The sequence below is a fragment of the Corapipo altera genome, unplaced genomic scaffold (assembly GCF_003945725.1).
Source record: "Corapipo altera isolate COAL_440 unplaced genomic scaffold, ASM394572v1 23, whole genome shotgun sequence".
Taxonomy (NCBI): Eukaryota; Metazoa; Chordata; class Aves; order Passeriformes; family Pipridae; genus Corapipo; species Corapipo altera.
The window spans coordinates 16936241-16953013 of NW_020884878.1; the positions used below are offsets into that span (position 1 = coordinate 16936241).

A 16773-nucleotide genomic window follows, 5' to 3' on the forward strand; every position below is an offset into this window, starting at 1 on the left:
AATGGCTGTTGTTAGCCTCAATTAAGTAAATTCATTAATTCAGTTTCTAGATAACAGGCATCCACATTGTGGGGAAAAGAAAAATCTTCACGGTATAACCATTCTCCACTCCACATGTGGGAGAAAAGCCAAGGAATAAACAAGAAGAGATCCAGAACTCCTTTCTCATGTCAATCACAAGTGTCACTGAATAAGAGTGACTGATGCTTGCTAAAGGGTATGATGTAAAGAAATGAATGCCAGTATCCTGGTTTTCTCAAGACACAAGACATCAGTCACTAGGATCATTAACCAAGTATTCATTGTCAGCAGAAAATATACTTTAGAAAAACAAAAAAAAGGGACCAGAACATACAAACATGTTCCTTCCTATTGCGAAAAGTGTTTCTAATTCAAAACTTGCTACCTCTAAGCAATGTCCAGAACATCACAAATCTCCCTGTCAAGTGACAAACAAGTCAGTTCTACAGTTTTGTTCATCAACTAGCAATGTTGTCTGTCACAACCTCCTAGTTTAAATGAACATGTGTACCTGTTCCTAGGGTTTTACAAACATTCTTTGTGGAGAGCCTAGAGTCACTTTTTTCTTCTCCCTCTGCAGTTGTCTCTTCAGGGATGAGACAGTCACCAAGTGAGCAAGCAAAACTGAAGTCAGTACTGAATGCAACTAATTGAGTTTATCCTTGGAAGCTAATTAAATTTTAGCAATTCTAAAGAAATCAAAGCTCCACTTATTTATTTATGGTTTCCTTTGTAAAATGTCCCTATCGATGTCCTTAGGAGATAGCAATATATAACCACACATATTAAGTCCCAGTAGAGCACCATGCCAAATACAAAGAAACTACTCACATCATCAAAGAAAAAAATAGCTTCAGGCAAAGACCTGTTCAAACAGCTAGGCCTTGCAAGGTATCTAAAAGTCAGCTCTTTTAAGAACTCAGGGGAAGAAAATTCTAGTAGTGTTCTCTGTTCTGATGGTACTCAGCAACTAGAAAAATCAAGTTTGGGATCTAAAACTATCATCTGGAGATCACCAGACAACCCAAATCCATTTGCAAATGTAAACAAAATTTCCTTTGAAGGGAAGGCTTTGAGATCCCAATGGTTCAGAAAAAAAATCAACTACAATTGTTCACATATTCTCAAGATGAAGTTGCAGTATTTGATCATTTTTGTTCTCCACAATTTCAGAGCACATCACGAGTATGTTAGTTTGATATTCAGCACTAGAAACAAACAAAATAACTCTTGGTAATTGCAAGGTAGGTGTATTTTTAGAAATAAACAAAAACACATAATTGAAAATGAGAAGCTCCAAGGCAAGAAAAAGGAACATCCACTGAATGTTGACTCATTAGAATTTGGCATCCAAAAGATGTAAAGAAGCCTAACTGAAAACTACAAAATACTAAAAGAAACAGAAGAGAAGCAGAACTCCAGAACAGAATAGGGTGAAAATATTGATTTGTTGGCATAATTTTGTGTCTGGTTGTGCCCACTACTTTTATTTTCCTCATGACCAGACACCAGCTGCAGAAACCCAAATGAGACCAGTGAAATTTGTCAAAGTGAGAACAATGGTTCTGAAGACCTTAAACCTTACCATGGCCTATAAAGAATTTATCACTATAATTATGCATGCAATTGAAAAGATAGATCCAGAATATCCAAGGACTGTGAATAAAATATTAATAGACTGCCTCTGGATGTGCTATCCAAAGTTCACACTAAACCTAGTCATCACATCTTTGCTTTGCTGGATAAACATCACTGGAGTACCACCAAGCTTTTTTAAGAAGGTGACTCATCTAACAGGTTTAGAAGGTTCTGAGAATTAATACACAGCCCTAGGTCTGAACCTGAAATGTGAATCTGCTTAAGAAACAGTCATCACTCTACCTGATCTTCCATCTCGTTGAATGTCCACATGATACCATTCTCCATCATTGGCTTTCTTCTGGGTGGCCTTGACTTTGATGGTCCCAGAACCCATGTCCAACAGCAAGTAGAGGTTTCCATCTAGAAGCTCAACTGCAAAGAAGTCTACCTTTGTATTTTTCTGGCTTCTGGTATCTTTCCTTTCCTGAGGCTTGCCATGGGTGAAAAGGATCAGTCCATTAGGTTCAGTGGTTCGGAAGTCAAATGAGATAGAGCCCATCCTTTTGGTATTCCACTTAGGCAGACTAATATAGGCCTCAGGTGTCTCAAAGCTGATGGGATCCAGCGTAGCCACATTTTCACATATGAATTTCACTTCCCCGTAGATCTTCATCTTAGTATCACCAATCCGTGCCAAGCGAGACAGCTCCAGACGAATGTCATTATTCTTATAAACAACCTGCCAGACACAAGGAAAAGTATCATACATCAATCCTGCATACAATACAAACACCCCAGTTACTTTCAGCCATGGGAGATAAACTTCTTCCAAAAGGTAGGGGGAAGCAGAAAGGAGACAGTGCAAGAGTCTGACATCAAGACAGAGGGAGAGAGCTGAACCAGGAGTGTGTATAGAAATGACAGCAATGGGTACTTTGCAATAACTGTAGGTCACATAAGCAGTCAGAAGAGAATATTTAACTGAAAGGCACTAAGAACAATTAACTCTACCACAGGCCCACTCGGCTGTAAAAGCTTTTGTACAAAAAATCCAGTGTATGTCCGGTATCATGCTGTTATATTTGCATAAATCCCATACAAAATACATAACAAAGGGTAACCTCCACGTCCATCTCTACTAGCCACAGCAGGGAACTCAGTACCACCACTATAATTTCACTATTATTCCTACAAGCCCACTTAACTACTAGGAGAGAGATGCAAAAAAATTTCAGCAAGTTGCTGTGAACTGTTAGTGATTGCCCTGTAGCTCCTACAGAAAAAAATAAACAAAAGACTTAAAATTTCTCTTATCAAGGAATCTTATATCACTACATGCACAAACAGGTACAGAATTAATTCCTGGAAAGCAGACTCCTCTCTGCCCCATGCCATTCTCACATAGGCAGGAACTGTAGAAAGCACAAAACTGAAATATTTGTAAACTGTACTTTCTCTCAACCCCCTCCATGCTTCCTAAACCCAGAACTGGCATACACAGCAAGCAAAAGCACTTCTGCAACCAACACAATTTTTATTGTATTCATGTTCTGTGATACTACTGAAGACTCATTTCTTCTAAGGAGTTATTATTTTTAAATACTTTGTGTCTAATACATATAGTATATACACATTTGATTTGTGTTTTCAAAATGCTATCAGGATGAGTTGTCATCAATTTGTTATGAAAAAAGAAGGGAAAGTAGATATGCATTGTTAATTCTACAATTAGGACAGGGAAGTCAGAGAAATGCGCATGCAGTAAATATTTAAAGGTGAGAGAAGAGAATGAGGGATAAGCTTCTAAATTAGGCGACTTCAGGATGAAAAAAGTAAATGAAGTCACAATTCATCACATTCATAGTAAGCAAAGAATTTCCAGCTTTCGCTAAGCATTAAAGGAGAATTTCCCCAGCGCAGTCAGCACAGCATCAGATTTTCCTTTGCAAAGGCAAAACACAGAGTGAAAGGAGAAGCCAGCTATTAAATCCCATTTGGAGACATGGCACAAAGCTGTAGTTCCTCCCAGCAGAGGACAGTATTGACCCACAGTAGCTTGTTTTACTCCAATTCCCAATAAAGTGCTCTGCCCTCACACAGGTTTCAAAAACATCAAGTCTATTAATAGCTGCAACAGGACTAAAATACACTTTCAAATTTGGGACTGTACTGGTTTCATTGTATGGATATGGATTAACCGTGTCAAATGCTCTCATTAGACAGACCTTACATGTGCTTTCATTGACACAACAAGGGTGTGTATTACAGCCTCCACTCTTGCCAGACAATAATGTGCACCTCAGTCAGACTTTAGTTCTGAGCACTGCATGAAGTCCCATCTCTGCTTCTCAAAGAAAAAGAGGAAAATAAATAGAAAAACTAAGAGGATGGAGCAGGATACTTCATGAGGGTAGCCTGAAAACACCAGGGCTCGTACTTGGAGACCACTGGGAAAAATAGGAATGAAGTTTACAGAAGATGGAGAAGGTTAATGTAGAACTGTTCTGTGCCAAACCCTGCAGTAATAGAACTAGAGGCCCTTGCTGAAACTTGTATGAAGTCAGTTTAAAATGGATTTTTAGAAGTACTTATTTACATAGAGGGTAGTGAACTTCTGGAGCTTGCTGCCACAGGAGGTCATGGAAGTAGGGTCAAAAAGAACCAGAACGAAAAATGAACACCAAGTACACAAACTGATACTAAAGTAGCAAACCAGAAAGTCACTAACAATGAAGAATCTGAGAGCAAGTTTGAAAGGACAGACCAAGAAAGCAAGCACAAAGGAAGACCTGAGGAAGAGAAGATAAAGCGTGTTGAATTGATACAAGATTTCTGAATTCAATCTTTTCAAAGAAACAGATCCACCCCAATCAGAATCTCCATTATTCAATTGTTTGTGGTTCTAAATTATTTTCTTAGGAAAAAAAAAAACCTAGCTTGAGAAATCTAAAAAGCACCTGTGTTTAAGGAAAAAAGTGTAACTATTTCCATAGCTGACTTGAGGTATTATTGAAAGACACATTTGGACATTAATATCTTGACATATAATCAGGTACACCAGAACTTTCAGCACAATAAAAGAAAAGGATAAAAATAATCCTTGTGTGTAAAACCAAAGAAAATCCTTGGCAAGAACAGAGAAATGCTAAGGCAGCTCCTGATAACCACAGCTCAATTGTTAAACCAAAGGTTCAAGAATGAAAAAAAGGGAATATAATTAAATGACTGGAATGCATGTCCCATAGTGAAGAACATTCAAATTCAGTCTGTTTAATAGGTAGAGGTTAAAAGGTGATCCGATTACAATCTGTGAGTACCTGTGCAGAAAATGGAATGTAGCAATAGAGGGTTCCTCAGTTCATGTGACAAAGGAACAGTGGAATCTGGAGGCTAAAACCTGAAGTTAAAGAAATTCACATTTTAAAATATTATGACTTATTTTAACCTGAGGGTAATTTGCTTCTGAAATAATTTACTACAGGTTATGGTGTGTTCTCTGCTACTGGTAAATTTTAAATTAAAATAGTATCTTGTTTTCTCTAAAAGATACAGTGAGACAGGAATTAATTATATAGCAAATCAGCCTAGATTATCATAATGGTTCTTTCTGGCCTCATAACCCATGAATCTTTGTGTTTTAATGAAATCAACAGATGTTTCAGTACAGTTTCCAGGACAGATGAAACACATCCTTCCCAACTGTTAAAACTGCCTGGTAAAGGAGTAGATGCTGCTGTCAGCTCTGGTCTCACTTGTCACCAGTGCTCTCAGTGAAGTTGTTTTATATTTTCATGTGTTTGTGATCCTACCTTGCAACATACCATTAAAAATGAAGGCAAGTAAAAAGTCTTGGACAAAAAAACTTGATTCTATAGTTCAAATATATAAGCTTCAAGAATTAGTTTCTTAGAGTTACCTGCTGCAAGCCAGAGAAGAAAAATTTTCAAGTTTTATCAAGGAAGCTTTCTGCCTCCAGAAGAATCTGCATAGCACTTCCTACCTTGTAGTGTCATAAGCAACCTCTGAACTAATTTGAAGGCTTTTCAGTATGGCAGAATACTGATTGAAACCACACCTCTAACTCCAAATGAGGCCATGACTGACTCAGAGTGCTGTCCCTCACTTGAACATAGTGTCACTCTGGGACATGGCTTCCATAGCAACTGAGAAGAAAGTAAAGCAATAAAACAGTGCCCATTTTTCTCAGATGCTTCCTAAACAAACACAACCTCACCTGTTCAAACAGAGACAAGCTTGAATTCATCCCGTGTCCGATATTTGTATCAGAAAAGGTTTGAGGGAGTTAAGGACATGATTCTTGATACAGACATACACATTACCTCACAGTTATTTTGGGAAGGAAAGTGGAAAACAGAAAGGGGAAAAGAAACTACTAGCAAAAGCTATGCACAGAGCATTTGAAAAGTAACCGTCATTCCTCCAATCTTCAAATTGTTTTATATTCCAAAAATTAAACAAGAATAACAAAAAATTTGGTTTTTCCTTTCCCATGAGGACTGCTTCTAAACAATCTTTTAAAAAGGAATATTAACTGTTCAATGCCTTTGTTTAATGAATTTGACCAGTATAAATGGATGGTCAGGAATGGGATAGTCCAAATACACATGGACCTGATAATCAGCAGGAGAATTTCATGACATCTGAGATGTTTTGAGGGAAAAAGAAGATATACATTAAATTGTGTTTCCTATAATCTGCTGAGAAAGACGAGTTTGTTTTAGGCAGAGCTAAAACAAATAGACAATCTAATTTTGCGGTTTCTTAAAAATGGCATCTTTGCAACTCTGAAGTATTCAAGGAATTTCTCCAGCTAAACTTACAAGAAGTTGCATTCATGGGTTAATGAGAGTTCTAATCAGATGGCTTTTCACAATGATGAAAAGCATCTCTTTGCAATCAAGTGAAGTTGCAGATAGAGAGGCAGAGACAAAAAGTGAAGAAAAATTATGTGCTAAACTTGGCCAGTGGCCAATATAAAAATTCCTCTCAAAGTTGATGCTATTAAGGAGGAAATATGATTTCCAGTGCAGGTTGGATGCAGGCATGCTCTAAAGGCAAATGGCTGTTGATTGCCTGGCAAATTAGATGACCACCATGGAAAAGAGCAATAACTTGAAGGCTGCATATGTTTAGCTAGCTATGAAGAGCCCTTCCAAAGTTCAGCCAGATTTTTCACCTGTTTTATTCTATGTATCACCAATTGCTTTTTTCTGTCACAGGCTGCCCCCCTCACCAACTGTCCATCCCTCAGAAGGGATAACTGCAAGACATTCAGATTTTCTGAGACTTCCTTAAAGGCACCTGCACTGAACCAGACAAGTTTCTGCAGCTTAAAAAAATTACAGTTTACCCACTGGTTTATCAGAACTGTGTTTTCCTAGCCTGCTCTGATGAGTAAGTAGAAACAAACAGACTAGTTAAAAGCGCTTTACATTCTGTTTGGGGCAGACTATCTATGAAGCAATCCAAGGCTTCAGTGATGGGCAACTAAAGCTGCTACACTTGTTCACTGGGATAACAATTGTAATCAGATCACAAACACAATCACCATTCACTACACTGAAAGAGTTAATTTACCTGTAATGAAAAACAATACATTGAACATTGATGAAAAGTAACTGAAACCACACAAATAAGACTCAAATATGATTTGTCCTATGCTGAGTAAAGTAATGCAATCCTCCATTTCATCTGAATTATGTTTAACAAAGAATAGGTGTTCACTCAGTGTTGAGGAATATACTCAGTGTAGGGAGCTCAGTGTGCCACTAGCTTGAGCTCTGGGTGGCAGGAGCCTGAGGCAAGAGGTCACAAACTAGTGCTGGCCCTTTGCACAACAAAGAGCACAGGACCCCTGGCCCAGCCAGGTGACCAGACACTCAGAGACATAGCAGGAGCCGAAAACCCCAGACTTTGGTGCACTTAGACTGTGAGGGCTTTGTTCAGGGTCCCTCCATGGAGGAATATATATTTATTTGTGGAAATAAAAGGGATCACACTGTCTAGAGGGGGCAGAAACCTTTATATAGTTGAAAGAGAAATGCATCTCTTGCTCTGAAGGATTCTGCACTAGTCTCAAAGACTAAAGCAGTTTCCCCAGCTACCAAAAGGTACAGCATGGGTGGCAGTAAGATTAAGTAGAATTGGCTGTAGCATGAACTATTATTCAAGGATGAATACTCTTTTGTGATGGAAGGATCAAATCCTCTTCTTTCCTTGCTACAGAAACTTCAAGTTCTTCAATAAGTGAAGAAACAGATCACAGAAAATAAGGTATCATTTCTGGATTTATTAAAATATCACTTTCCCACAGATTTTTCTAAGCAATGGTGAAAAAGTCACCTAAACTCAATATTCTCTAAAATATATTCCTCACATCGTGGTGGTCAATTTGAGATCATGGAATCAGTTTTGCAGAAGTGCTCATTAGCCAAAATCTGTAAGAGAATAAATACAGCAAAGTGTTTAAGGCATTTAACTGTGGATTCAGGCACACAAATTGAACTTTCCTCTTATTTATGCTATATTCAACCTCCATTTGGCCTAGTAACAGAGAAGAATAAAAGCTGCAGAACAAGGAAGCCAAGATGGCCAGCTGTGACACTTCTCATCTGTTCCTCTGTGTCACAGCACATGGTTTAATGCCATAGACAAAGTCATACCTCATGGTAGCCCTGAAAAGCAACTTGTATCTTGGATGTGTTTCTGCATATAAGAAGGACATAGAGAAGATATGTCTGTAGTATACAAATATTCATTCATAAACAATAATGAGGAAATCCTATGTTCTACACTGAGTCTATGCAGTGCAGAGCTAAAACAAGACAGAAGAAATAAACACTTAACAGCTACACACGGAAAAGCATTCATTGGTGCATCCAATGACTGAAAGGTGCATTCTGGAATGTATGGAGGCAGAGAAGGAAATAGTGCTGTACTCTGCTAGAAATCATGTATAGTTTGGAGAATTGTACTTCAAGAAAGGAGTGGAATTATTGGAAAGAGTCCTGATGAGAGCAAGAAGAATAACCAGGACTCTAGAAAAGAAAAGTAAGTTTGAAAGGAGATATTATAACAGTGCTCAAATAGAAAAGGGTTGCTACAAAGCAGAACGGAACAATCTCTTCTTTGTATCTATGCTGAAAAGGCCAAGAAATAATTGGCAAAAATTACAGCAAGAAAGTGTTACAATTGATGTTAGGAAAAGCTTTTTTAATTTAAGAACAGCAGAGCACTGGAAAAGACTGCCTGAGGAGCAGCCATTGCTGGAAACCTTTAATTACAAGCTAAAAAAATATTTGTCGAGACTCAGATGTCATCAATTTTGTTTCTGGATGGTGGAAGCATAAGGGATTAGATAACCTCTCATGGTTCATTCCAGTTTTATTTTATATGAGTCTGTGTTGGGTGGGCAGAGGAACATGTGAAAGGGCAAATTTTCCATAGCTAAAGACTTTCCTAGCGTTTGATGCAGAGAAAGGAAGAATAAACCTTATATTAACACAACTCTGACATCTCACAGATTTTAAGAGCTTAAATTTACAAATGACCTTCTTAGTTAATGAAGGTTTGAGTGCTCAAAGAAAAAAAAATTCATCATCACAGCAGCTTATTTACCAGAACACAGCAGTTGACTTCAATTACATTCATTTTGGTATTAAGCTTATATAGACATCCACCAGTTACAGAATACTCTGCTCCTCCCAAGTGCATCCTGAAATCTCAGATTTGTCTAGCAAGCACAAGCTAAATCTGTCTAGCTTGGTTCAGTGATGAGTAAGTGAGGAAATGATTACTGTCAAGTGTCTTAAGGATTTCATCTGAAAGGCAGAGAGGAATTATTTTAGGATGCCCCCATTGATCATTTAAGGCTTGAACCTTATTACACAAGACATTGAAAATTGTATCAGACAATGACTTAGCAAATAAAACTCCACTTAGTGATTGCATTGTATTTCAAATCCACCTAAGGTTGTGCAAGTACTAAAGATCTATCTCAGGAAACAGATCTGTTTAGTATGGTTGGGTGAATGTTTCCATCAGGACGGCTTTCTAACACAGAATTCCATTTCCCGAGCAGAGAATTAGCAATGAAATGCTTCACTTCAAGCCATAACAACCCAAAATGGCAAGTTTAGTTTCATCAAACTTAACAGAAAACTTCTGCATGAACTTACCATAACACAAACCAGTATTTTCTAGGCATTGCATTTACTGCCAATAGCAATCCCCATTTTTACCTCTGGTCTGTGTTCCCTGGGGAAATGCTTTTACATGACATAATGTCAGGGTCCCACTTGACCTCAGCAGAGACACATGACTGCTTTTGCCACAAAGCACCTTAATCATGTAGTCTGGTCCCTATAGGAGAATGGGCACAAGGGCGCTATAGGACAGCTACCACATGGAACTGAACTGGACAGGAAAATACAGTTCTTGTTAAACTGGCTCCAGAGTATTTGCGGTCAGCTCAATAATCACAATGAAATAACTTGAATCAGAAAATATCAGAATATTACATATTGATTAAGTTTTGAAGATTTGATGGATTTCCATTTAAAAAAAAAAATCTCACCAGCAGCAATGAAAACAAATGTTGGCTAGAGGAACTCCTTTGGAACAAAAACTCTTAATTTCACTCAGCTTTACACTTCAGTGATAAAATGTGTTTTAATGAGAACACTACTGTTGTTTAACGTCTTCTGTGAAAATACTGAATAGATATTGCTCGCTCACAGGTATGCAGTTTTTCTCCACTATCTATCTTCTCTAGCCAATATGCCTTGAGCCAGCTTCACTAGAATATCCCTGGCAGGTACAAGAAGATATTTCAGTCTCCATATGCCAGGCAAGCATTAGTCTCACTGCTGAGGCTTCCAATGTGCTAAGCCAATTGTGCCAACCACAGTGGGGTTTTCCATGTTTTTGTCATTTGTCCAGCAAAAAACAAATTGAAAACATTTACCATTACATATGGGAGAACACATGCCTAAAAGTGAGCATTGCTCAAATAACAATGTGATTAGAGCAAGAGAGGAAGTATTTTTATTTAGTATTGCATAGACTAACTCTACAAACTTGAAGGGGTGCAACTGAATCAGGATGGTGTCACTGCTTGTAGCTGGATGGTAACACCTGAGGGTGCTGCATCCCAGCATATGTCTCCCTCCCTCAGCCTTAGCACAAAGGCCCACTCAGGGCCACTGGTATCTCCTTCCAACTGCAGTGTCAGCCAAAGAAAGAGGCATACCTTCAGCTAGGCTTTCCTCCTGTGAGGAAGCAAAGACACTCTGGGTATGCTGGAGAAGTGCCATTGGCAGGATGGCACTATCCTACAGCTGACACCATCTGTCACAGCGCACTTCACAGGTAAGATGGACTGGTGAGGAGGAGGACCTGCCTCCATATGTCTAGAGCAAAATACCATGGGATTCTAAACTTTTTAATGCCTCTCTTGTTGCCCTGTGCAAAAACCTGCCAACGCTGACATGTCTCCAGGATCTCTTTGCTCACCTCTCTTCAAATTCCATGGCATGGAACAAAGTTCAAACCCTCCACAGGTAGGATTTCCCAAACATTTATCTCAGCTGGGCCTTATGTTGACGAAAACAGAGAGGTGATGAGCTAAGTACTTTCTTGAATATTTGCTGTAGAGGGCAGGGACTATAATTTACTCCCTACTTGCAAGAGACATCGACAGAAAAATACTGTCTTCTTATAATCCCCATCTTCATGTGACAAAAAGAACCATAAATTTGTTATGTGTCTCTAAAAACTTTCTTGCCTGTGATCTCCAGCTCTACAGATTGTAGCACTAATGAAAGGAAGAGGGGAAAAAAATTTAAAAGTAAATATCTATCTTCTGTCAGAAGCTACCCAGCTGCACCAGTCACTTTAGTACACAGCACAACACTGTCTGAGACCAGTTAAGGAAGGCTGGGAACGAAACAGTTCCCCCTCACCAGCTCATCTGCTTTCATCTGGTCTTCAGAGAAAACCTTCCTGACAAAACCATCTTCCTTGTCCCCACCATCTTTACAGGTTTCTAGAGGAAGAGTATTCATACATGGAAAGAGCTCAGTGGCACTACCAGCATCCACCAGGGCTGTTGACAAAACTTCACCTTCATCCCTTATTTGACCAGGAAGCTGCATGCATGGGGTGTAAGTCCAGCAGCTCCTGGGGCACAAGAGGGGATAGGGAAGCAGTCCGTGTAGCCCGAACTGCTGCCACAGTGAGAGAGCATTAAGGAAAGCACGTGAAAGGAGAAAGAAAAAAAGCAAACAAGGGTGACATGTTCCAGTGGAAGCACTGAAATGAGAAGCAGAAACAGGAGGCAGATGAGGGCCTGAGCACCCAATCCAGCATCAGACTACATTTACTTCTCAAAGTAGGTAGGTTGCTGCAATCAGGAGCAGAGAGAGCTCTTTGGTGAGGAGAGAGGTGAGGACTGGAGTCAGCACTGAGCTGACTGATTAGTCAGTGCTAATCCGGTGCTGAGGCACCTGATTAGCTGGTTTCCCTGCACAGTAGGCCTGATTCTGCAAAACACTGAAAGCTTTCAAAGCTCTCAATGCTGTCTCTGAAGTCCACCTATCACTATGTACTTTTTCTTTCAACAAACAAACAAACAAACCAAACCAAAACAAAACAAAAAAAACCAACATCCAAAACCAGAAAAGAAGGTTTTTCCCAAAGAGAGCTGGAAAATTACATCATTCCATTGTGGAACACTTACTATAAGAAATTTCTACAGCACATTTTAAGTTACTCTGTGACTATTAGTGTCTTGGCATTAATTTATTTAATATTGCATTATCCCCCACTCCCCCAGATTTACAGAACGAGAAAGTAAAACAGAGGGAACTGAATTCATACAACAAGTCAATAGATGGTAAGAAACAACATCCCTTCTTCCTAATTACTACCGTGTAGCTAAGAAATAGTCGGAGGAAACATTTTGGTGACATAGAGTCACTTCTTTCAGCTTCAAAACTCTGTAATGTAAATATTGAATGGCAATAAACCTGTCCCTCAGGTTGTTGACTTTTACTACAATGCCATTTTAATTCACCGAGGCATGGGGTTCCCATCTCCACTGTGTGGAGCTCAGTTTTACATCTAAGAGAGACTGATCTCACATCTAAGAAAGCTTATTTGATACAAGCCTAATTTACAACACTTGTATTTTCTGTTTTGCTCAGTACTATCTTACTGTTTAAGAATGAACTATAGCTGATCTTAAGATAACACTGTTTAAACACTAGCAAAAAACAAAATGGGCCTTAACCAGCGTTTGGCCAAAATTCTCTTAAACCTTTCTGTTTAACTAGACTTTCCATCCATTTTAGTCATTTAAGTCCCAACAACCTTTTCCTACCTTTACTGAGCATTGAGACACTACTCTGTCAGTAGCAAACAGTCCCAGAACACGGTGAACTTCCATTTCTGATCTCACCTGCTTTGGAGGAGTTATTACCCAGACCACATTAACCAGGATACAGAAATTATTGTTCCACCTATGTGGCACTCAAAGAACCTACTGTGTCTCCTCTATGGCAGTTTTACTTTCCTTGCACAGAGCAAGTGTTGCCAAAAATAGTAAAATACATAGAAATCAGTCAGCCATTCTTTTTCTAAAATACCAAGAAAGGTTGTCTGTGAGTTATATTGCCCACTGAAGGAAAAAAGAAGGGAATAAGAGCAGATGGCTGACATAGTCACAAAACTTTAAAAAAAATCCTGGAAGCAAGGACATCTATATATTTCTCAGTGCAGGACTGGTGGCTGATGTTTGGACATGTAATCAATCTACACGCTATATTTGTTTGCCAAGATGTACCTAGGTATATTTGCATTTACATAAAAATATTCATTACTGTGCATACATGCATAAGAAGCCATATGTATTTACATACTCACAAATAGATCTGAACAGTGGTCTCTCTATTAGTAGCTACTATGCATATATATGGGTTTATTTCTAAACAGTACCTGTACACATGCTACTGTATGTGTGTACATGTGCATATGTGTACTTATCTCTTCACCTGTGACTTTTAGGCTACGCTGTTGTGGTTAAATCCCAGCCAGCAACAAAGCACCACATAGTCACTTGCTCACACACACCAACCCAGTGGGATGAGGAAGAGAATCACAAATAAAATAAAAGGTAAAACGTGTAGGCTGAGATAAGAACAGTTTAATTACGGAAATAAAATAATAATAATAATGTGAAAAAGGAGACAACAAAAGAGAGAGGAATAAAACCCAAGACAGACAAGTGATGCATCATACAATTGCTCACCAGCCGCTGACAGATGCCCAACCCATGTTTATCCAGGACAGTAAATTTAAGTGTGCTTATGGTTAGCATTAGGAAAATGCACATCATCTACCTGTGGATCCCCACATGCATTCTGTTCTTAGGCAGGTGTGCAACCAACAAACTGCTTGTCATTCTGGTAACAGTTATCCTTCTCTTCTCCCAAAAGTAGCTCACAAAGCAAGAGCATATCTTTTTAATGAAATACTATGCTGGTTTTGGCTGGGATAGCATTAATTTTCTTCCCAATGGCTAGCAGGAAGTTATGTTTTGGATTTGTGCTGAACACAGGGTCAATAGGATAGAGATGTTTTTGTTATTGCTGAGCAGTGCTTACACAGAACCAAGGCCTTTTCTGCTTTTTGTACTGTCCCACTGGTGAGGAGGCTGGGTTTGCTTGGGAGGTTGGGAGGGGACACAGCTGGGACAGATGACCCAAACTGACCAAAGGGACATTCCAGACCATATAACATCATGCTTAATATATAAAGTGAGGGGAAGAAGGAAAGGGAAGACATCTAAACAGTGATGGTGTTTGTCTTCCCAAGTAAACCACTATGTGTGATGGGGCCCTGCTGCCCTGGAGATGGTTGAACACCTCCCTGCTCATGGGAAGTAGTAAATTAAGTCTCTGTTTCGCTTTGCTTGCATGTGTGGCTTTTGCTTTTCCTATTAAACTGTCTTTATCTCAACCCACAAGTTTTCTCAGTTTTACCCTTCTGATTTTCTACCTGACCTAGCTGGCTGCGTGGTGCTTGGCTGCTGGCTGGGGTTAAAACACGAGAAACACTCTACATGAGGATGGAGTTACCATTTCCTAGAGAAAAGACTGGTGGAGGTGAGATTACACCAGAATCCTTTTGACTGAAAATTCAGCCTTTCCACACCATCCAGTATATCTAGAAGTAAGATTTCAGTTCAGAAGTTGCAACTAACTTTGCTGTACGTGACACTGGACTGTGTGCTGAATGGGACTTAGCAGGATCTAAGCATGCTCCTTCATTCGTTTCTTTTTCTGTCACCATGGCATGGTCAAAACTGAAAGGAGAACAGACAAGGGAGGAAGCAAAGAAAATGACAACAATGGCTTTTAAGTGGAGTGTTTCGAACATAAGCTATACTGAGTTGGGCACGTTATTGCCTACAGTCCTGTTCCAAGCTCAAATAACTCAATATCAGGTCTGATTGTTTTACTACTTCAAATAGGCAAAAAATAAAAAGAAACCCCCACAACAATAACATACAAAGCACCATGTGCAGAATATTAAGAGGAAAATGCTGAAAAGTACATTGCTGGAGAATATATGTTCAGCCCATGATGCATCCCAGCATCACTGTGTCTTGCCATTCCCAGGCAGTCATTGTTCTGCTTGGCTTGGGTCCTTCAATACACAAGGCGCTCAAAAGGAGAGGATTAGTGATGATGGTTACAGCACACTGAAAGTGCTACTGTTTTCTATAGTATATTATGTTCTTTTTTTCCTCTTTCTTCCCATAGGGCACCACACTTTGAAAGGGCTGCACTTTTCAGCTACCGCACACTTCCTCATTTTGCTTTGGGAGCAATACAAATAGTAACCAAAACAGCCAAGTTATTTCCCTAACTCCTCAGTCACTGTCAATAGAGTTTGTATGGTTTTAAAACACAAAGTCTTTGCCCTTCAAAGCACAAGTATCTCATGCTGTTCTGAAAGCCACAAGCCTGACAACTCTTACTGCAAACCCATCATTTGCATGCAGGTCTATCAATAGGTATTAATAAGGGTAAGAATTATTTTCCAAGATCTTCCAAAAGGAAAGATGGGTTGCGGACATCTGTCCAAGATCCTGTTAGTCCCTCACAAAGCTCCAGAGAAGACAAAAGTTCTGAATTGCTGTTCCTGCACTGTGCTACAAACTAGTTTTGTCCTACATAGGCTAACATGCCTCTTAAAGGCAGACCATCAGCCTCTTGCTACATTATTCCTTGTTTATGTAGAAGTATTAGATCCTGAAACTTAAACACTTAAATTAGCTTGAAGCAAGAAAATAAACCCTCTAGTGTTAATTGCAGCCTGCAGTGCTTGCTTGCATGTTCCAGTAAGAGGTATAAAATACATAGTAACTGTCTTCTAAAAACAAGTTTCATTTTCCCAGACTGAACATAAAATCTATGCCATTAATGGAACATTACTATTACATTGTTACTACTATAAATACAGTTACTATCAATTATTACATGTTGAAGAGTCTGGTGTGGACAGGGAAGTGAGTAGGTAGCAAGTGGCAGGTAGCAAACTGCAAGAGACAGTTTCCAATGACACAATAGAATGTAAGGATCATCTTGTACCACCACTTACTAAAAACTTAAAACTGGTGGCTCATTTCAATGTCCTAAGATCCCCTGCATGAAAAAAAAATTAAGGGCAAAAAGAGAAAATATGCAAACAAGTGTATTTTGCTTTAAAGTTTCTTCTAATTTTATGGAAGAAGTGTTATTAATAAAGCTTTCCAGGTGCCAGAGAAAGACAGACTGAGGCTGCACACTGGGGAAAGGGACATTGCCAAAAAACATTCAGTCCCAGCACGACTGAGCTACAACCACTGAGCAACTTCCAGATATTGCAAAGTAGTCATGACACCTAAGGTGGTTTCTGGAAAAGAACAATAAGATAGCTAAAATTCAGTTTACTTATCACTTTGACATGCATATAATAACATATACTGAGACACATTATTTCAGCTCAGCCCAGTGCCAGATTATAGATTTAGGATCAAAGACTGTAAGCAACTCTCACACAATGGGAACCGTATCTAAGCCTTCCAAATGGTGACTATGAAAAACG

General features: G+C 39.1%; 1 protein-coding gene across 20 annotated transcripts in view; it reads right to left on the minus strand.

Annotated features, from left to right (window-relative positions):
- Positions 1-16773, minus strand: part of NRXN3 (neurexin 3) — a 1012014-nt gene that overhangs the window by 686237 nt on the left and 309004 nt on the right. For all 20 annotated transcript variants that reach the window (XM_027638371.1, XM_027638372.1, XM_027638389.1 and 17 more), the window contains one exon: positions 1903-2341. In XM_027638371.1, the coding sequence (XP_027494172.1) occupies positions 1903-2341 (439 nt within the window). The remainder of the gene's footprint in view (positions 1-1902; positions 2342-16773) is intronic.